The sequence below is a fragment of the Cervus elaphus genome, chromosome 14 (assembly GCF_910594005.1).
Source record: "Cervus elaphus chromosome 14, mCerEla1.1, whole genome shotgun sequence".
Lineage (NCBI taxonomy): Eukaryota > Metazoa > Chordata > Mammalia > Artiodactyla > Cervidae > Cervus > Cervus elaphus.
The window spans coordinates 47403182-47424805 of record NC_057828.1 but is presented as its reverse complement, the minus strand read 5'-3'; the positions used below and the strand labels follow the sequence as shown (position 1 = coordinate 47424805).

Genomic DNA, 21624 nt, shown 5'->3' with positions numbered 1-21624 from the left:
ATTGCAGCCTTGAAATAAAAGGTGCTTGCTCCTTGGGAGAAAAGCTATGGCAAACCTAAACAGATTAAAGAGCAGAGACATCTCTTTGCTGACAAAGGTGCGTCTAGTCAAAGCTATGGTTTTTTCCAGTAGTCATGTACGGATATGAGAGTTGGACCCTAAAGAAGGCTGAGTGCTGAAGAACTGATGCTTTTGAACTGTGTTGCTGGAGAAGACATGAGAGTCCCTTGAACTGCAAGGAGATCAAACCAGTCAATCCTAAAGGAAATCAACCTTGAATAGTCATTGGAAGGACTGATGCTGAAGCTGAAGCTCTAATATTTTAACCACCTGATGCGAAGAGCCAACTTGTTGGAAAAGACCCTGATGCTGGGCAAGAACGAAGGCAAAAGAAGAGGGTGGCAGAGGATGAGATGGTTGGATGGCGTCACCGACTCAGTGGGCATAAAATTTGAGCAAACTCCAGGAGATAGTGAGGAATAGGGAAGCCTAGCATGCTGTAGTCCATAGGGTCACAAAGAGTTGGAGACTGAACAACAACAGCCTGATACTCTTAGCTTTAGAGGAGAATATTTAAAATGAGGCTTTCACGGACTTTCTTGCTGGTCCAGTGGCTGAGATTCTGTGCTCCCAATGCAGGAGGCCTGGGTTTGATCCCTGATCAAGGAAGTAGATGCTACAACAAGAGTTCACATGCTGCAACTGAAGACTGAAGACCCCATGTGTCGTGGCTAAGACCAGGTGAGGTCAAATAATGAAACAAATATTTTAAAAAAAATAATAAAATGAGAATTTCAGTTTGATAAATCAATTTCTTTGTAAGATGCTTATCAATGACCAGATAAGTGGCCATTTGCTTAATCCCATTAAAGTGTGTGGTTTCTTGCAGAAGGAACAATCGAACTGATTCAGCATCCAGTGAGCTTGGAAGAACAAAAAAAAAAAACCCAAAACCAAGTAACAAACCTGTAGCTTTGAAAACAAAAACAAAAACAGATTTCTGGCTGCTATCCTCAAAATCCTCCCACACGGCTGACTGACAACAGGATCAACACCTGTTGTGTTACCCCCTCCCACGGCTCAGCTTTCTTTTCTGGATAAGCTGCTGACCGGCATGTGCCAGTTGAGATTTTGGTCTCAGTGACAGTGACTTTGTTGCTTGGCTCTGCACAGGTGTCTTTTCTTTTTATATGTTCTATTTTTTAAAAAAAAATATGTATTTATATATTTGGCCATGCCAGGTCTTAGTTGTGGCCTGTGGGGTCTATCTAGTGCCCTGATCAGGGATTGAACCTGGGCCCCTGCATTGGGAGCACCGAATCTTAGACTCTGGACCACCAGGGAAGTCTTTTCTTTTGAAGAAGATGGCTTGGTTGTAAGGTGGATGCTGCTGATGTCTTCACAGAAGATTTCAGCGTGCCCTGCAAAGACCCTGGGAAACAGAAGTTTCTAACTGTTGGCTGTCAATATGATCCAGGAGCTGCAGGAACAGGGTCCATCAGTCAAAGTGGCTTCCCACGATCCACCTCGTCATGGGCCACAGCTTCATCGTATGGAGGAATACCCAGCTGCTTGGGGACCTCATATTGTGTTTTTTGCATTGGTGCTGCTGCAATGGCCAGCAGTTTTCTGCTATGCAAGTTGGAGGTCTGGAGGAGGTGGAAAGTTGAGCTGGAAAGACTGAAAAGGTAGAGCTTGGTCAGAACCTTGCTGGGAGGATACAATGGTGGCAATGCTTGGAGAAGAGCCGCCTGGTTAAATGAACTCTTGTTGTCTTTGGAAGGCAGTTGTTATAATTTATATTGAAATGACGCACGGTGCTCGGAGGAGCCTCGCCCACCCGGCTGCTGCGAGGGCAGTGAGAACTGTTCCCGCAATCTCTTCACAGTTCTGGGATCATGTGAGCCGGGCCACCTGGGCTCCTGCGAGCCCCAGACGTGTAATTAAAGGCTCCTGGGCCGGGACGATGCGTGGACAAGTCTTATCATGCATCTGGGCTGCTGTGGGTGCGCTGAGCTGGTCTCCCAGGCCTCCCTGTGTCTTGGGATCCTGCCTCAGCTTCTGCTCAGCCAGGAACTGTGATTGGTTACTATCAATAGACAGAAAACCGTGTACAGGACACTAGTACTGCAGGAACCCCAGCACGGCCAGGGAAACAGGCAAAATAAGCTTCCTGCGCACTAAGCTAGGGGCTGTTCCGGGCTCGGCCAGACGGACTCATCCTGCCTTACACAAGAGGGGAGGGGACAGAAGTCACGCAGTCCCCAGAGGAGGCACTGGGCTCATCCCTCATGACTGCGATCTTTGAAGAAGCACGCCAGAAGCATGTGATGAAGATGTTTATTTAACATGGATCCAAAGTGATTGCCAAGGAATGAAGCTGCTGCCTTTCTGCATCAGGGCAAGAAGTCAAGATGACGAATGCTCCTACATTCCCAGGGACTGGTCCCTTGATTATAACCAGTTGGTTTTCCCCTTGCTGGCTTCTGCTTTGGTTGTAGGAAGGGGAAGGGCAGGCTTATCTGCCATCAGGGATGCTGTTTTAGAGGACTTGCTACAGGTGGGCTCGCTTGGGGTTCCTGGCCATTTTATGGGATCACAGGGTGAAGGATGACGGCATAAGGGAGGCACGTGTAAGCCTAGTGGCCCGCCAGCAGCTCTCTTTCTAGGCAGCTAACCTTCCCAACCAGCCCCACCCGCCAGGTGGCCATGGGCTGAGGAACAAAGGGCTGTCAAGGGCTGCTCTGACGTGAAAGCACTTCTGCAAGTGTGGGGAAACATGCACGGTGTACGTAGGCTTGCCACTAGGTTCTGGGCATATCATGTGAGAGCCTAGGTGCACTTGTTTAAACATGCTCTAGTCACAGATCTGGGTGGCTGAGGAAGAAGTACCTTGAAATTTGACACATGCAAGTGAAAAGCAAGCATGAAAATTCACACCCTTACGCATTACGCATGCTTGAGTTACATTATTTCACTCAGTCTTTTTTTTTTTTCCCCATTCCCTGAGCTCTTTTTAAAAAAATATCATTTATTTATTTGGGTCTTCGCTGCTGCACAAGGGCTTTCACTAATTAAGGTGAGCAGGGGCTACTTTCTAGATGCGGTACGAGGCTTCTCATTGTGGAGCACAGGCCCTAGAGCATGTGGGCTCAGTAGTTGTGCTCAGGCTTAGTTGCCCAGAAGCATGTAGGATCTTCCCAGACCTCGGCTCGAACCCGTATCTCCTGCATTGGCTGGCGGAATCTTAACCACTGGACCACCAGGGAAGCCCCTCACTTAGTCTTGATAAAAGGAGAGGCAGCCAACTTTGAATGGACTTGAACCCTCTATCCTGTTCTCACTTCTCTCTACTTTATCCAAATAAAACTCCAAAACTTCTCTTAAAAAGTGTAAGGTTTGAATGTGGAGAGGAGAAGGGTCAGAACATTTGTCAAATGGCCTAGTCTGCAAAGCAAACAAGTCTCTGAGTGTGTTTTAGTTTGACCCAAACTTGCTTTCTTAAGAACAAGAATTCATACACCTACCCCTCAAGCTCTAGGACTGGTTTAGGAATTCACAGTGTGCCTCCTGGCTTGTCTCAGGTTCAGATTCAAAGATATGGAACATTAAGTCTCTGTCTATCTGAAGGCCTTTAAAGGAAAAATCATTCATGAATCCTCAAAGTTTGAAGTAATATCTTTACTCGAGTTAGTGAAAATTAATCTTGCAGAAAATCTTGGCGATCAAAATGAACATGAGTCAGTTCTATCTTCTCAATTACCATTACCAAAATGTAGAAATTTTTACAAGGTAACATATTTTTAAAGCTTTATTAGCTTTTCACAAAATGCCTAACAGAATGACAGAATGAATTTCTAAGTTAATTTTTAAAAGTAGGACCTAAGTCTATTTTGATGTAACTATTGCTAAATAAAATACTGTATTATGCGTGTTGTGACAATGTAGTCAGCTTCCTGGGGTCATTTTTGGCCGTACCCTGGAACTCCCCGACCAAGAATTGAACCCACGCCTCTTGCCGTGGAAGTGTCCCAGCCACTGGACTGCCAGAAGTCCTCACTTTCCTGGTTTTGATAATGGACGATGATTATATCTTATTGTTGGGGAATCTAGGTTATGGGTCCAGGGAACCTCTCTGTACTGTTTTTGAAACTTTAGAATCTATAATTAATCTCAAAATGAAAGTTAAAAAAAAGAAAGAAAAGCTATATATGAAATAACCAGGAGCTTATTTTTGAGAAAAAGTCTCCATGTACCCTAAAATAATAGATTATGTGATGAAATTAAGAACTATTACTAGGACTGCCCTGGCAGTCCTGTAGTTAGATTCTGTTCTTCCACTGTAGAGGGCATGGGTTTGATCTCTGATCTGGGAAATCAGATCTCGTATGCCTAGAAGTGCAGCCAAAAAAAGGGAGAAATAAAATACAGAATAGCATAATAAATATTTTGATTCTTGAACCAGTGGGTGGAAGTAGTTCTCTTTTCTATGAATTGCTCTAGAAAAATTGACAACTTTCTTGTTTTGACTCAGGGCCCTAGCACTGAAGAAACATCCTCTTAATCTTTTCATGACACAGTTAAGACAGCCCTTGAGACCTAAGGAGAAATAAGCAACATATAAACCAGGTTAAACTTCATTAGAATGTAGAATTTTGTGAGACTGGCAATGCATATTTGATTATTGCAGCCTAGACAGACTTTGAATTTAAAATCATTCAGATTTGGGGTTGACTTACAAGAGTCCTCTTGAACTTAGCTTCTGTTTTCTACCATGAAACAATCCCTAATAATAAATTCCTTCTATTTTTTATAGGGCTGGGCCCTGCTCTGCCGTGGTCTCCCATGGATGAGGAACAGAGATTGTGGGAGGCTGAGAGGCACCTCCATTTCCTGACTTAAAGCCAGAGTTTTGTTACTGGGTATGATCTGTCTTTAAGAGAGACCTCAACAGTGTGTTCAGTGGTTGCTAAGAGTGGCTATTTCCTAGACATAACGGCCTTATCAACACTAAGATAGCAGGCCCAGGGCTGTCCTAGGCCAGGAAGGGCTTAGCATTCGCCCTGCTCTGTGTGCTGGCCGAGCACTGAGTTGGCAAATGGATAGCGTTCTGGTTGCTAGTGGCAATGGCCAAGAAGAAATAGGAAAAGATAATATTTTTGCAGGACTTCCCTGGGAGTCCAGTAGTTAAGAATCCGCCTTCTAATGCAGGGACACAGGTTCGATCCCTGGTCGGGGAACTAAGATCCCACATGTCAAAAGGCAACTGAGCCTATGGGCTGCAACTAATGAAGTCTGGACACCACAATGAAGACCCAGCACAGTCTGCCCCCCACTAAAAAAAAAAAAAAACAAGATAATATTCTTGCAAAATCAAGGAAAAACTCAAAGGTAAAGAGGAAAGCAAATACACAATGAATTAAAGATTGTCTTGACCACAGTGGACTTCCCAGGTGGCTTAGCAGTAAAGAATCTGCCTGCCAACGAAGGAGACATGTGCTCCATTCCTGGGTTAGGAAGATTCCCTGGAGAAAGAAATGGCTACCCACTCCAGTGTTCTAGCTTGGAGAATCCCATGGACAGAGGAGCCTGACGGGCTTCAGACCATGGGATTGCGAAAGTCAGACAGGATTTGGAGACTAAACAACTTGACCACTGTACAAAGAAAAGCCAGTGCAGAAAGCTGGGGGATACTTATGGCAGCCCAGACCACATACCTGGGACTGCCTCCCACCTGAGGTCCTCAGCCTGCTGTTTCTACCTTGAAGTATTATCTTCAAAGCCAATTTTTCTTCTTTCCCACCATCCGACGCTCAGATCTCAGTTCTGACAGCCTGTCCTGAAGCCTCCTTGTTTCCAATCTGTTCTCCGTATGACTGGCCTTTTGAAAACACATCCCACCCCCATCCATCCTCCGCTTGGACCTCTGGGTGGTACCCACCACCCTTTCCCATTGTCCATCTCACTGTATAACTTCCGGCCTCTGGAACACCCAGCTCTCCTCTGGCCTCTGTCTCCTCTCCTGTCCCTCCCTGTTCACTCTGCCCCCTTCAGCTCAGACTCTACCCCTTCAGACCCTATCACCTTGGGGGATGCAGCGAGGGGAGGGGGTGCTTTGTCATCCTGTCACCACCACCATTCACGCCTTCCTAGCGTTGATCACAAATGGTCATTATGTACTGCTTCAAATTCCTGGGTGTGTGTCCCAAGGATGTAGTTACTCAATGAATGTATTGATAAATGAGCTCAAATCCATTTCTTCATTTGTTAAATGCCAGAAATAATGCCCAACTTGTGGGCTTAGGGGGAGCAACAGAGAATCACAAAATCAACTCATGCACCAGGCCCTCACTGTGTGCATTACTGGTTTACAGGTAATTGTCAAAGGCAATTCCTGTAGGTATCAACCCCCGCCCCCCTACTAACTTTACCAATGAGAAAACCAAGGTACAGATTTTGAAGAATCCACCCAATGGGTCATTAGAAAGAGCCTGAGCTGGACTTTCAGCCCAGATTATCTGTGTTGAATCCTCACTCTTGACCCTGGCAGGAACCAAGTACATGCAAGGATGTAGCCAACGTCAGCGGAAGCTTTGCTGTCATGTGGGAAGCTGGAGGGCAGAGGAAAGCAAAGAGAACTAGGCGAGTGACACTGGACAGGAGGGCGCCCTCCCCAACAGCATCCCCGTTTCCTCCTACTTCCCAAAACTGTGACCCTGAGAGGCTGGGGCAGGCTGTACTTCCTTTGGGGGCTTCAGGTCAAGCAAAAAGCAGGGCCTTCCAAAGGACCCAGGGCAATCCAGACCTAGTCCTCAAGCCCAAGATGAGACATGTCACGTCCACGTCAGAGCCGCTTCCTTCCTGTTACAGTCCACTTGATGGGGACATCCCTCCTCACAGGGAAACTGTTTCCATGACAACATACCAGCATCAATTCAAAAGGACCCTTTTAATTGTTACAGGTCAATACAAACAGCTCATTTTTGCTGTTGTCTGTATACTACTTAAATCTAAATTACTCAAATTATTTGTGATTTTAGGGAATGATGGTAAATTTCAAGTGTATATTAGACTCTAAAACATCTTCCTTTCTGCTTAAAAGTGGTCAAGTTGTCATATTACTCGAGACACAAAATTGTATAAGAGTGTAGGCAAGAAACATTATTAACGGTGTCATAAATAAGTATTATAACTTTATTAAAATGAAAAGACAATATTCAAAATAATGCAACAAAAAATGAATAAAATCCTTTGTCCAATACTGTACACATAAATGCAGAAATCAGTGCCTTTTTCTAAAGCATGTTTTAACCTTCATTTAGTTCATACTAAAATATAAGCTTTAAATAGCTCAAATAACATCACTCAGCAGTTTAAACTGTAAACAGCTTGTTTAATGTGGAGAACATTGTAGTAAGGTACTTCTGTTAATGAGCACCATCTCTTCTGTGCTGCTCTACACAAGATAAACACAGCAAAGCATGTGAAAGTGGAACATGAGCTTTATGTCTCACCAGATCTGAGTGGAGCAGCCTGCCGTGAGAATTTCCAAAGTAGATGATGTGACCTCCGGTCTTAAGACATACTGGGCTGTTGGTCAGAAGGGTTTTACTTAGAAAGCAAATAATCCCCAGGAAATACTGAAGAGGAACCAGCAACACAAGGCCAGCTTGTGTTGTATTTGTTTATTCATATGCAACTAAAATAGGGGAGGGAAAAAAAGAAAAGAAACCCACAACACACATCTCCACACAGATACTCTCAACCCAACAGCTGACTGCTTCATTATTGCTTCAACTGACATCCTCAACACTGGCCAAGAGTCTGTTTTTCCCCATGTGTCCTGCGTTTCCTGGGGGTGGGTGGAACAGAGAAGGAATGGTAAGGAAAAATGACTTATTCTGTTACCTTCCCATTTTTCATATGAGACCCGGACAGGTGAGAATACGGTACCAAAGGTGCTGCCATCCCTCCAGCAAGACCTACAGGATTTAGGTCTCAGGACGACTTAACCCAGGCACGTGAAGTCATAGAAAGAATGTATGGCCTGCCCTCCATGGAAAAACTGCTTGTAAAAATAAAGGAAACAAAACAGAACAGGCCTCAGAGCTGGCAATCTTCAACCTTATTATGCAAAAAAATAATAATATATATGTATAATATTTTATGATTCTGAGCTAAACAATACTGTATTCTCTCCCATTTGCTCAATTTTCAGTCTCTCAGGAGCCATCCTCCAGCTTGAGTTTTATTGTTCTAAATATATATTACTCTAAGACAGAACTACTGGGTTAACTTGCAACTAGAATCTATGATTTTATCACAAGTGTAGATGCAGGCATCTAACGTGCACACATATGCGTGTCCCTTGTCCTTCCTCCCTGCATCGCATCTTTAAATGACAGGCTTGAGCAGACTTTTCTCTGACGCTCACACGGTCAGGGATGCTCAGCACCTCAGCACCTCCTGACTAAGCCCTTCCCGTTCAGACGGAGAGTTCGACTCTCTGAGCCTGTGATCTGGACTATTTTCCCAGGGAACCTTGACGGGTCTGGGGAACTGCGAGAGAACCACTCGCTCCCATGGCACCTCTGCTGAGCTGGGACTCCAGGGTCTAAGGAGAAACCACATAGGAGAAATGTTTGCGCTTCACATGGCCTCCCAGGTCCACTCGTGGCTTTAGGTCCAGCTTTTCTGGGGCTGAAGAGATACTGCCATTGGCCAGGATGGGGTGGACGGGGGTGTTCCCGTGTGTTTCTTCTGCTTCCCTAAAAAATTTTTCAAATCTGTCCAGGTAGGGCGGCCTCTCAGGGAGCAGGTAGTAATGCGTGGAGCTCACCTTCTTCCCATTTTCAATGATGGGCAGGATGCAGGGCGCCTTGCCGGCAGCTCCCTCACTGTGCTGTCTCTGCAGGGCTTTGCTGCTCACGTACTTGGGGTCGGGGGCAAAGCTCTGCGTGGGGGGCATGACCCCGTTGAGGTAAGATGGGAGGCTTTTGGGGCTTGGGGTGCGGGAGTTGCTCCGGGACAAGGGCTCTCTTGGTGGGACTTTGGGGGGCCTGTCCTCATCGCTGTAGGTGCTGGAGGTGACCTCGGCCGACCACCTTCTGTAGTCTGGCTTGGCCGGCCGGGGAGGGATGGGGACCCGAGGGGGAACTTCGGGCTTGTCGTCGTCGGAATTGGGAGAAGCCCTGTGCACGGAGCTGGAGATCCTGATGGCCGGCTTGTTGAAGGAGCCCGCGGGGCCTGAGTGAGACCTCCTCAGTCTCCGGTGGGCCTGAGGCGGAGGGGGGTTGGCACTCGGCACCCCAGCCACCTGGTCGGGTTCCTGGCTGAGATCCACGGCGGAGACGGTTGGGGTGTCGAAATATGCATAGTTGATCTGTCCGCATCCTCGGAAGCTGCGTCTGCCGGGGCCATCGGCTCTGAAGTCGGAGAGCCCGCAGTCTTCCAGAAGGAAGTCCGTGTCCGCGCTGGTGAGGAACTCGACCTCACAGTCCGTCTCATCCAGGGCGAGGTCCTCGGAGATGGGCAATGGTGGCAGGGGCCGGGAGCCCCGCTCGCAGGGCACTGGGCCGGAGAAGAGGGACAGGGGACTCTTGACGGGGGTCAGCGGGGGTGTGGCAGCACAGACCCCGTTCACCGCCAGCTTCTTCAGTCCACACGCCACCCGGTCCTCCTCCTGCTGCCCCCAGCCTTCACTTGGCGGGATGATGAGGGGAGGCAGGCGGGACTTCGGAGGGGGGCCGGGCTCTGCACAGTGGCTGCTGCTCATTGGGGTGGATCTGGAGGTGCGCCCTGGAAGGAAGCGAGAGGTTATGGAGGATGGCCTGTGCTCTCCCCATGGCGGGGACTGGACCCCACCCCAGCAGCCCGCATTCCTGTCACCTTCGGCTGGGTCACTCGTGGTGAAACACCAGCTGCTGGAACGCTGAGCACACCCAGGCAACTGCCGCGGGTGTAATCAAGGGCCTGGAGGCGGGGAACGCACCTGATCTGGTTCAAAGAACAAATTATCTCTTCCATCGTCTTGGCCGTGTGCGCGGCGCACGCCCACACGCCCCAGACAGGTTCTGTGACGTGCGCGAAGTCCACGGAAGGTGAGCAGCATGTAATTTGGGGAGCCAGGCCACACCAACCTGGCCATTTGCAAGACGGGCCACCCAGGACACGTGGGGCAGGCCTGAGATAACGAGGCCTTACCCAGCCCATCGCGGTACCCAGAGCTGGTGGACTCACCCGTGATGTGACAGGCAGCCCTTGGCAAAAATCTAAGGGACGTGATGTTCACACTAGAAGGGCTGATGATACACAAATTCGTCTAAGTTTCTGTCAGTACCTGTACTATTCTGTTACTTTCAAACAGGTGTTCGAAGCTAGTAAGGAAGAAGACAGCTCGTGTCTAAGGTCCCAGAGAGTTCAGTGTTTCCTGGCTGGGGTGGCTTCACGCCTCCACACAGAGACCCAGTGACTCCAGCTGAGCCACCGAGAGCCTGACAAGAACACGCTGACTTCAGGATCTGCTGCCACTAGGGGTCAGACTCCTGTCGGAAATGGCCTCAGTCACTTCCTCATTTAGAAAACAGCACTGGGGGACAGGCTCCCTCGGGGCTGCCAGCCTCCTCTCCCCATGCCGCGGGCACCCGGGTTCTCAGGACACTCTGGACACGTACCGATGGAGGTTAGCTGCTCCTGCGCCCGCGAGTTCAGACTGTAGGCCATGGTTATCGGGTCGATGTTTAAAAAGCCGCTGAAAGGGAAGGACGGACATCTGGGTCACAAACAGGTAGCAACCACATCCCCTCTCTTGCTCCGACGTCACCCGCTCGGGGGCTCTGGCAGCCCCACGTCCTGCACTTACTTCTCAAACTCACTGCGGCCACCCCAGCAGGCCTTCAGGCTCCCCAAGGCTTGGCCATCGTGCAGAAATCCAGTTTTTAATGGGACTCTGATCTCCTGAGCAGCCACTCCTGCCATGGACATTGTGCCTTATTCTGGGACGTCTTCAGACTTGCGATGCCCAGGGATGCGTACAGTCAACCAGTGGCTTTCATTCCCTGGTGGGGGGGGGGGGTGGGCACAGAGGAGGTTGAGAGCAGTGTAAACAATCCCAAAGCATGAGGAACTCGAGGGGAGAGAATTTCAAGGCCTGCAGAACAGAAACATCCAGTTACAAACTTCCACCCAGTCATGTTTACATTTGCTGCTGCTGCTGTTCAGTTACCAAGTTATGTCCAACTCAGCGACCCCACGGACCGCAGCACGTCATACACTGAGTTCTTACTTTTCACAAGGTTACTTAAATGCAGACATTAGAAGTCTTTTTTGGGCGGTGGTAGTGGTGGTAAATACAGGCTTCCCAGGTGGCACTAGTGATAAAGAACCTCCTTGCCAATGCAGGAGACATCATTAAGAGATGTGGATTCAATCCCTGGGCTGGGAAGATTCCCTGGAGGAGGCAATGGCAACCCAATCCAGTACTCTTGCCTGGAGAATCCCATGGACTGAGGAGCCTGGCGGGCTACAGTCCACAGGGTTGCAGAGAGTCGGATATGACTGAAGCGACTTAGCATGCATGCGGTAAATACTAAGATGTTTTCAGCCAATGAGAAACAGTCCGTCTCTGGCCAGGGCAGACCTTGGGGGGTTGGGCGTGGGGGGCAGACAGGTGCACACAGAGAGGCCTCACACAGACGTCTCTCCAGTCTCCTAGCAGACCGACCTGCCCGTGTGTGGTTGTGCTGAGCGTGGAGCTCATTCCCTACTCCCTGCACCCCACCCCACCCCACCCCACCCCACCCTGTCCCAAGCTAAGAAAGTCATTTCAGGAATTACTGTGTTCGATATGGCAGCACCACTGATCACTAAGACCCGATGCTTTGATGAAGCAGAGGGTCTACAGCTGTCACCTGATGACCCCACAAGCCCAGCACTTATTTAGATTCTGTATTTCAGGGTTGGGGGGTGGTGGTGGAGGGTGGGGATGGGCCCTGGGAAGACAAATTCTCCAGTCACTACTTGTGCAGGAATCGAGAAGTCCTCACGCACAGAGGACACTCACTCCCATTTTCCTGTAAAAAAATCAAGTTCTGCAGGATGACCGGCTTCGGGCAGAGGCCTGGACAGCATCCTCCTCCTTTTTAAAGGCAAACTGATGTCTGCATTCTCTGCATTCTCCCTGGTGGAGTGCCTAGTAATTTATGTGCTGCCTTGCTCCGAGGCATGGGTGAGAGAGGCCAAGTCAGCGCAATTTCTCCTAATTCCCCTCTCTTCAGACTCCTCCAACCCCAGTGGGATGCCACGTTTCTGGAGCCCCCCCTCCCCTCAGCCCCCCCTCCCTCTCTTTAGTTTCCTGTATTCATTGGCGAGGTGTACTCATGATTAGCACCCATCTCTGCCCCCTTTTCAGATATTCCCATCTGCTTAGAACAAGTTGAGAACATCCCCTGTCGACCCTGTGTGTCACAATGACCCCTTCTGTGATGTGTACATACACTTCATGATCCCTTCTCGTCCTCTTGGCAACTGTGTTTGCACAAACCAAGAGAGCTGGGTGCTGCGCTGAGGACTGTGGGCAACACGAGTGTGAGAGAGATGGGTGTGTGGAGCAGAGGGAGGCGGCACACGGGTCAGGGTTCTGTTTCAGGGACCAATCTGTCACCCCCTACGAGACTGTGAACTCAGGAAAGAAGCTGTGTCCCAGTCATTAATTATCACCATCTGAACAGGAGCAGGTGCTGGGTAAGTAGACGTTTGTTGAATGTATGTTTGTACAACGCCATCAAACTATTAGTATTGTCAATATCAACTGAATGTATACTATATGTAAGGCACAGAATTGTTTTTAAGTTAAGGGTCTAAAAAAACACTCTGCAAATATTACTATTTTTTTTTTTTCATAAAAAGGAATGTAGAGACAGTAGTTTCAGTGACAAAGGACCAGGGGGCCCAATTACCACTTCTCAGCTTTTTTACTCTCCCAAAGTCAGCTGTTTGAATATACTAGGCAGAGACTTAATCGGTTTATAATATTATTTCTAATAGTCAAACTTTATCTTTCATCACTCTCTAAAGATAAAGAAAGCGGGGGAAACCCATCATTTCAGAAATCTAAGTTATTTAGGGGAGGTCTTTTCTGTTGTTCTTCAGAGTTGGTTTTTAGGTCAGGAACACAGCGAAATGTGTTTTTACTTCCTTTGAATTCAATTTAAGCTCTAAGAAAAAAATTTTAAACACAAGCTTTAGAAAAAGATATGCTAGACACTTCTTCTCTGTCCCTGCCCAGTGGTTTAGATTGCTCTTCCTAAGAGATCTACAAGCGCTGGCAGGACAACAGGGAGCGTATCTGTGGTGATAGAAAAATGAAAGGCCAGAGAGGAAGAAGAATATGGTATTTAAGTGGTTTGAAAGCACACGTTTGAAGATCGCCCATCCAGATTACAGGAAAGTGCTGCGGGGGACTGTGCAGGCCCAGCCCCCACCTGTCTGCAGGCCAACAAGAACTACCAGTAATTACTGTGTGTCAGACTCCTAATGCCATCTAAATCTTCGCTTTCAACAGAGTGATTGTGTAACCATCGCCTCTGCTGAAATGGCCTCGGAATCCTGGCCCTCCGTGTCAATGGTCCCTTAACATTCTGTATATGTTCTAGAAAAAGTTATTTTTCGGTCATTGTTTCTATCACCTACTTGTTAGCTTTCTTAAGGGGGAAAAAAAAAAAATTTTTTTTTTTTCTTCAGTATAAAAAGAATTGTGTTCACTGAGGCAGCTCGCTTGTGACCACAATAGTGTCTTTGTGCATTCATCGAAGGTGACCTGCCTCTACATTTCAATGGGGAATTGTGAATGGGCTGTGTTATGAAACTGTCCAAACCTCCCACTGGCTCGCACGGGGAGCTCCGCGGCAGTGTCACTGCTCTCTCTCTCTCCTTCTGGAGAATAACTCCCCACGGCGGACTCCCAGGAGGGCAGCCTGCTCCAGGTCCAGAAGCCAATTTCTACAGGGTGTTCCTCAGGCAATGAACTGTGGGTGGGGGACGGAACCACCTGGAATTCTTTTATGCCTCTCAAAAAACTCTAGAAGCATTCAATATGTGTACTCCTTGGAGTGGGGGTGGTGGATCCATCCATTGGTCAACCCCGAGTTAAAAGAAATGTGTGCAGAGCTCAAGGAAACAAGCTGATGCTGCTGCATTGTGAATTTTGTCCCCGTACATGTGTAAAATGAGCTCTGCCTTACGATTAATTAGGAAAACAACTGCAAAAAGATACCCCCCTCTCCCGCCCCGGGGAAAACCAGAATCTACAAGTCCAAGATGGCACTAGGTGATGAAACGCAGAAAACATGAAACCTGATGGCAATCTGGGCAGCCTAGCACACTGCCCAGGGTATCCATAGTCTTGGGTATGGTAGCTCTTCTGAAATACGTGGACTAATCTTTAGCCTTTTAGGGTCGAAAATGCTGTTCAATACCAATGGCAGGTGTGAACTCCTTTTTCCTATTAACATCATTTCTTTTTTTTTAATTCAAGGAAAAACAAAGGACAACCCTAAAACCATCTGTTTCTTGAGGTTGCCTCTTTACTTTCTCTCCTAACAACCTGGGCCCCACCTTGAGTTCTGATCCCTGGAGAGGGCTTCAACCCCGCATCACAGCTCCTGAATCCCAGGTCCAGCCCCGGCTCAAGCCTCCACTTTGCATGTCCTATTGTCTGGTGATTGCCTTTCCACTTGGATGGTCCCCTGGCATCTGGAACTCCACAAACCAAACCCCTCTTGCCACACTCCCTTCCCAAACTAGTTCACAGTCTAAGCAGATCACACGTCTCCCAAAGGCACCATTTTTATCCTGAGCCACAGCAGAACTGCGTTGAATCACCAAAGGCCAGAGCTTATTTCTATGCTGTTTTTCTCAAATCTATCTTCCTTCCGTCCTAAGCTGCCTTGGCTATGAAGATCCCCAATCCATCCTACACGCTGGATCTCTGTAACTGACCTAGCCTAAGCTCAAGCTTAGATCTTCCGCTGCTCAAAGACCTTCAAAGGCTTCTCCATACATGCCGCTCAGCCTACCACTGAAGGCCTCCAGAACAAGGCCCCAGTCCACCTTTTTCAAGCTCTTGCTTCTCCTTTCCCCAAACTGCTGTTAGAAACCAGTATGTCCTTCAGGGCAGCTTCTCACGCTACCTTCTCCGGAAAAGCCAGAGAAGTGTCTCCAGGGCCTGATTATTCTGTGCTGCGCCCCAGTCCCCTTCTATCATCCTGATTTTCTACAACAGGACTCTCCGCCTCCCCTCCTCCAACAGATCCTAGTCTCATTCATCTCTAACATGTGCTTATTAACCGGACTCTGAGAAAACATTCATCTCATTTTTTTAAAAAAAGTAATTACATGAAAGACTCATGTAATTTATAATATAAATCAGTGAAGAAGGGGAAAAGCACAGATTTGTAAGGGATAAACTTAACATTTGATGACACTGCTCAATTATAATACAACAAGTCTAGGGACATGGAGCCGACAAGGAATGCTCACTAAATTCATTTCCAAAACCCAAAGTGGACGGTTTTGACACTGGGTAGTAAAAAGATTAGAAGCTTAAATGGTTAACACTGTAACTTTCCACACTGGCAGCTGTTACTACATGCTTGGTTAAAGCAATCAGGTGGGGGCTTCCTAACAACAGAAACAATGTCACCTTCTCTTCTGGATTATAAGGCACCTACTGTGTTTTTGCTGCTAAATTTAAGTTCATTTTCCTAAAAAAAAAGGGAGGTACACCCAAAAGCACATTCCACATTCTTTATTAAATAGGTGAAATCACATGCTTTTTGTTTGAGGATAACCTCTTTGATACTGTTCTTTAAAAAACCAGGCTACCTTAAGACAGTAACCTAGATATGCTTACCTGGCCACAGATCTCATTAATAAATCTCAGAAGCAATCCACGAGAGGGGGAGGGGCACATTTTTGTCACACGACTCATCCAGTTCTGCTCAGTGCTTCCTTATTTAAAAGTGTGATGTAATTTCCTTCTTTCAATCTGGTTTAAGAACCTGATTTCTGTTTATTCAGGGTGATAAATGGTCTTCTCAGCTGCATTTAATAATTACCTCCCTAACAATTTCCATATCCAGGGAGATATCAGGTAACTATATTTAGAGCCAAAATTTGAGAAAAAAGAAAGACTTCAGACTGTGACAAATACCAGGATTTTAGATTCCACCCCCTCCCCCCACCAAAGAAACCAATTAATCTTTCATTCTGAAAATGTCTAAAATAGTCACCTTTGGGAAAGTTAAAAAGAAAACAAAACCAAACCTCACTATTTTTCCTGTGATCAGTGTCTACAGCACTAATGGCCGAGCGATCTGCACTGAACATTCAGTCTGGCTGTTCTAGAGGGTTTTCACTTTTATTAGGAATATGAGAAAACTTACTGATTTGCTCTCACCTAACACATTCCGTGTTCACATCTGCTATGGTGTTGTGTGGTCTGAGTTGATTTATTGAAAGCAGAAGGCTCTTCAAAAATCACTGGCTCTAATTCAGGGTGTTTCTCAGATTTTAACAGGTGTGATCTGGCGGGGGGCGGAGGGAGGAGGAAGAGAGGGGTTGCAAGGTACAGGCCACTCTGTGGAAGCATCAACAGCTTCACTCTGAATGCCCAGATGACTTACAAGGGTGTTGAATGAAGTTAATAACATGGAACGAAACTCAGTGGTTTCTGTGAAGGCATAAGTGGCCCAGTGCAGTGGGAATGGGCATATTTTGTCCTCCTGCAGCTCCAGGCCTGGTATGTAACAGCCCATTGGTAGGTGGTAAAAACCAAGGTGACCAGGAGAATATTTCACCTTCATACTGTCACAGTCAAAGCCGGATGACCTAAGTTCAGGAGCAATTCAGAATATTTTCTAGCTAAGTATTTTAAGAAATGGCAAGCCAATGGAAAACCTATTTATTCAACTCCATGGTCACTGCCAGCCTCTGGACTCCCGCCGTCTCCCACACAGCCCCGGTGACACAGCAGAAACACCCCGCGGCAGGAACAGATGCTTTTGTCCTTTGTCCCTTCCCTACAGAGCACCGCTAGCATCAGCAGAACACACAGACACACTGGAGGGAAAAATATTATTCCTTTCAGACACGTGCATGGTAGGTTTCCAATTGTAGGGGATACAGGATTTCTATTCAAATCTTAATGACGATGAGCACAATAGTCTAATGATGGGAAGCGTGCCTTTCAAACTTCAAATTTACTTAACGAGCGTTTAAGTCACCCAGTGGGTAACCTGGGATTGTTACAGTGAACAGAAACCCAGCAAGCATAATCACTAGTTCCCTGGATGCTTATCTGACGGGCATTGTTCTAAGTGCTTTATGTGTATTACCTAACTTAATCCACAGCCCTGGGAGCTGGGTGCCTGTGATTACCCTCATTCAGAGACAACTGGAGGCACAGAGCTGAGGGACCCAGGCTCCAGGCTTGAGCCAGGTTCTCCCACACACCTCGCTGACGGGTGATCTGAGCCACTATGGAGCCCAAGTCTTCCGGGGGCTCAGACAGACTGTCCTGGGGCTCTGTTGACTGGTAACAGTTTTCCTTGGGTAACCTTTAGTGTGTCAAAGTTCCTATTTAACCTCCAGTCTCTCAAGTCTCCAGTAAGAGTTATTACTTGCAGTTCTGTCCTATCTATCCTCTAAAAGGAGAGGCGGGATTAAGGCATTGATACATTCTGTGACCACCTCAAACAGTTCTTTGAGACCCTCGACCTTTAGTGACACAGGGATGCTCTGCCGTCATATAATCCGTTTGATAATAATGCAGGTCTGTCTTCACCCATAAAAAGGGGTCACAACATACACCCAGAGAGCCTCCTTTGAATCTACTCCTAGTCTGGATCTCTGTGGGGCATTATTACAATAGAGTCTTATAATCAGGCTCTACTGTAAGATCCAGAATATAATGATAGAATGTCTTGTATTTGGAAAGTGTTCCACAAATGACAAAACACTTTCTAACCTGTCATCCCACTCGATTCCCACAACAACCCTGTAAGAAGAGAAGAGGCAGGGATCATGATCTCCATTTTGCAGAGGGAGTGAAGTGAGGTGAAGCATCCTCCTATCTGCTAAAGGTCCAGCATGGTCCAGCATCTTCCTCGCTACACTTTCCCCACCTCTCCTTTCTAGTGTCTGGTTTCTCCTCCTCTTGGTTACAGGTGGGAAGACTGATGCACAGAACAGGACCTGAGCGCTGGTCCACTGGGTAGAGCAAGACTGAACTCAGCTCCTGTGTTTAGCTCATGGGTTCTTAAGAGGGCAGGGTTTCACTGATATTTTCACAAATAGCTACCAGATGCTTATTCTTTTTGACTAGATACAACGCTCATCGAAAAGGACATGGTGCTGCCTAAGGAAAGCCCAGTCTAGCGAGGAAAGAGCTAACAGGCAGGCACGCAGTTTCAGATTGTGGTCACTGCCAAGGGACCAAATGGGGAACAGTAAGAGGACAAGGAGGGATGAGGACCTATTCATGCAGGCAGTGGAGGCAGGCTTCTCTTGCGTGATTTTTCAAAAGCGAATCTAAAGGAGGAAGAAAATGCAGCCGTGAGAAGACTCAGGAGGATAGCATTTCATGCAGGGGGAACAGTATCTTCAAAAGACAACCTGTGATTCGTCGAGTTTCATATTCTGGGGGGGCCTTTATGTAGCAAGAGCTCTTGGAACAGTATCTTCTCATCCTTACCTTCCTACTGTGTCCTCTGTTAGACTGTAATGTTTTGTGGAATCATGGCACTCTGGAGTTGAAAAGGGCTAACTCATGTAGCCAGAGCCCCACATTTAAAAAATATATTCGATGGCCTTTTGGTAATATTGCCCAGTTTGATGGTACAAGGGACTGCATTCAAGTATCAGCAGTGACTCCAAATGGCAGAACTCTGTTTTTCCCTCTTCCGAAATCTGAATCCCATGCTAATTCTCCCTTACCTTAAAATAATTGCTGTATGAAGCTAGTCACTTAGGTTCAGAACCCTCGAAACTCACCAATTTTATCTGTCTTTACAAAGCATGTGTTTATGCTGTGCAGATAATGCCAGAATGCCACAACGAGATTTCGTTTCTCTAGTGGGTTATCCATCAGCTTTTAAAATGCGAGACCAAACAGCAGCACCGAAGGATACTCCAGGAACCCTGATGCTGCTGCACTGATTCAACTGTATTTAGATCAAGAGTTGTGCCTCTGCTAGAGGGAGCCTGTGACATTCAAATTCCTGGAATTACCCTTGGCACCACCTTTCCCCTCCTCTGTTCATCTTTCTAAAGAAACCTGATGGTATGCAGACATTCAGGTCAGTTTCCAGCATGTTAGATTGCACCTGTAATTTGGGTGGCTTGCTTTTAAAAGCTACCATTACTACCAGCAGAAGGGAAGAACTACCTGGTTCGGCTTCCGAGGAGCGGCAGTTAAGAGCTCTTTCCACACAAAAACTCAGGTGTACACTGTAATTAAATCTCACAGAACCGAGCGACTAGCGTCCACTGTGAACTTAACGTAGGAAACCCAGTGCATGACAATGCCAGGTCTCCCTATCTGTCAAAAATACGAATAATTCAGACATTTCATAACAGCCATTCGAAAAAAGCAGATTTGCTTTCTGAGCTTTATCAGTGACCGGTGCAATCCTGCTGAATTTTAAAATGTAAAATACGCTTTCCTGCAACTATTTATCAATCATGAACTAATGTGCAAAGCTGCCTAAGACAGAAGCTGTGCAAGGCAGGGTTCCTGCCCTTAAGGAGTCTACAATCTAGTATCTGTTGGGTTATACATTGTTAGTCCCAGTGAGTGTCCACAAGAACACACAGCTGAAAAGGAAACCTCTGTGTTTGAAATGAAGGCAATGAACTCCGTGCTATAACCAATTTGTAATTCTCTTCAAATTTGCTAATACCTGCAAATGAGCCTGACTGATTGATAACATACTGATAACCAATCACCGTCAGCCTGTTAACAAGGACCTGATTTCTTTCATTTTGGTCTTAACAAAATTTGGTCATTTCCTGAAATGGGTATCAAAATGCCTTTAAGGAAATCTTCACTTACAGCTACATAATTCCGGTGAGGTTTAAAAAATAAAAGAAAAAGGAAAAACAAACAAAAAAACAGAAATGCAGTTTAAAAAAGAAAGCAAGACAAGGTATGGTGAACTTAATCAGATGCCTCAGTCTCCTCAACAAATGCTTTCTCACTGCATTCTTAACAGATTTATAAAAGCTTGAAATTTTGCAGAACACTTGTTCTCCAGAAAAGAAGGGGGGGAAAAAGCATTTTAACCTCACCTTTCTTCACCCCTGACAGTTGCCTAGAAACCAGTCTTGCCCTACCTGTGTTGCAGGTGTACCTAAAGTCACCAACACATCTCTTTTAAAGCTACAGTTTCTATTCTGACTGCACTTAAGTTTATGACTAACAATCTATTCATATTTTTTATCAGGTAAGAGACTGGTTTCTTTCAAGCAATGACGAAATCCTAATAAAGACTTTGCAAGCACCAATACAGTACTAATCCTGGTGAAAGAGTCATCTAATTTGTACAAGACTACGATATACATATAAATACACACACGCACACAGGCGAAATATCTAATAAGCGTTCACGTTTCGAACACAATTCTGCAGTTCTTTCCCTTTTGAGACAGCATTTAGGACGTTCTAGCAAAGAATCGCGTTCCTGGGAGGACGAGGAGGAGGGCACCGGGCTGCTCGGATGAATTAAGTACACCGACTGGGGATGACTGTCGTCTCTGAGACCAAGCAGTGGGACCGCGGGTCAGAACCCGCGCCGACCCCGGCCCCTAGCAACTCTCGGACCCAGTCTGCGGGCGCGCGGTGCGGACCAGACTCGCGCAGCCCCGGGAAAGAGGAGGAAAGAGCCCGAGGCCGCCGCCAACCCGCAGCCGCAGGACCCGGCTCGCCGCTCCCGGAGCCGCGCGTCTCCAGCGCGCCGGGCCGGCCCCTCCCTCCGTCCCGGGAGACTCGCGTCGGGAGACCCTCTCCATGCCCCGGGGACCCGCCCCGCGTCGGGAGCCGCCCGGAATCCCGAGGGGCGCGGCGCCGCCCTTCCCGCCCCGGGCCCATAGGCCCCTTACCCCAGCAGAGCCGCGGCTGCCCCACGGCGCCCTCCCGCGCATGTCCGTCCCGGCTGTCTCAGCGCCTCGGGCTCAGGGGCCCGACACCGCGCAGGCGCCTCGCCCCACGCCAGCCGCTCGCTCCCGCTCGCACTCCAAGCTCGCACTCGGCCGCCGTCGTCGCTACCGCCGCCGCCTCAATATATAGCGCGGGGGGCGGGGCCGTGACGTCGCCGCTCACCGCCCCACCTCCGCCGCGCAGCCAATCCCGGCCTCGATCCGCTTAAAGGGGCGATGTCGCGGTCAAGGTGCTCGCGTGGGGTCCACTGGCGTCGGGTGGCCCCTCGCCAGGGAAGCAGTCTTTGTCTCCCGAGGGACGTGTTTTTGGCCTGCTGCGGCTCGGGCGTCCTTGCTCTGCCGAATCCGGGAGGCCGCTGCCCAGCTCCGGGCACTCCTTCCTCTGAATCTTCCTCTGAAGAGTGCAGGCCG

The 21624-nt window shown here is 47.7% G+C and overlaps 1 protein-coding gene across 2 annotated transcripts; it reads right to left on the bottom strand.

Moving 5' to 3' along the window:
• Positions 1–7173: 7173 nt before the first annotated feature.
• On the bottom strand, positions 7174–21333 carry ERRFI1 (ERBB receptor feedback inhibitor 1). 2 transcript variants are annotated; one of them, XM_043923689.1, is made up of 4 exons: positions 21157–21333; positions 10862–11149; positions 10674–10750; positions 7174–9798 (listed from the first exon to the last, which is right to left on the bottom strand). In XM_043923689.1, exons 2-4 carry the CDS (start codon positions 10981–10983, stop codon positions 8615–8617), a joined length of 1383 nt encoding a protein of 460 aa, XP_043779624.1. In that variant the 5' UTR covers positions 10984–11149; positions 21157–21333; the 3' UTR covers positions 7174–8614. The 2 variants fall into 2 exon arrangements, with proteins under 2 accessions (XP_043779624.1, XP_043779623.1); XM_043923688.1 differs by having other exon boundaries at positions 10862–11057; positions 21157–21332.
• Between the last annotated feature and the right edge of the window lie 291 nt (positions 21334–21624).

Coding starts and splice junctions, on each gene's coding strand:
- ERRFI1 (XM_043923689.1), bottom strand. CDS start 10,983: ATGTCCATGGCAGGAGTGGCTGCTCAGGAGATCAGAGTCCCATTAAAA. Junction 10,751..10,861: donor GGCCGCAGTGAGTTTGAGAA/GTAAGTGCAGGA, acceptor CTTCCCTTTCAG/CGGCTTTTTAAACATCGACC. Junction 9,799..10,673: donor GGAGCAGCTAACCTCCATCG/GTACGTGTCCAG, acceptor GCTTCCTTCCAG/GGCGCACCTCCAGATCCACC.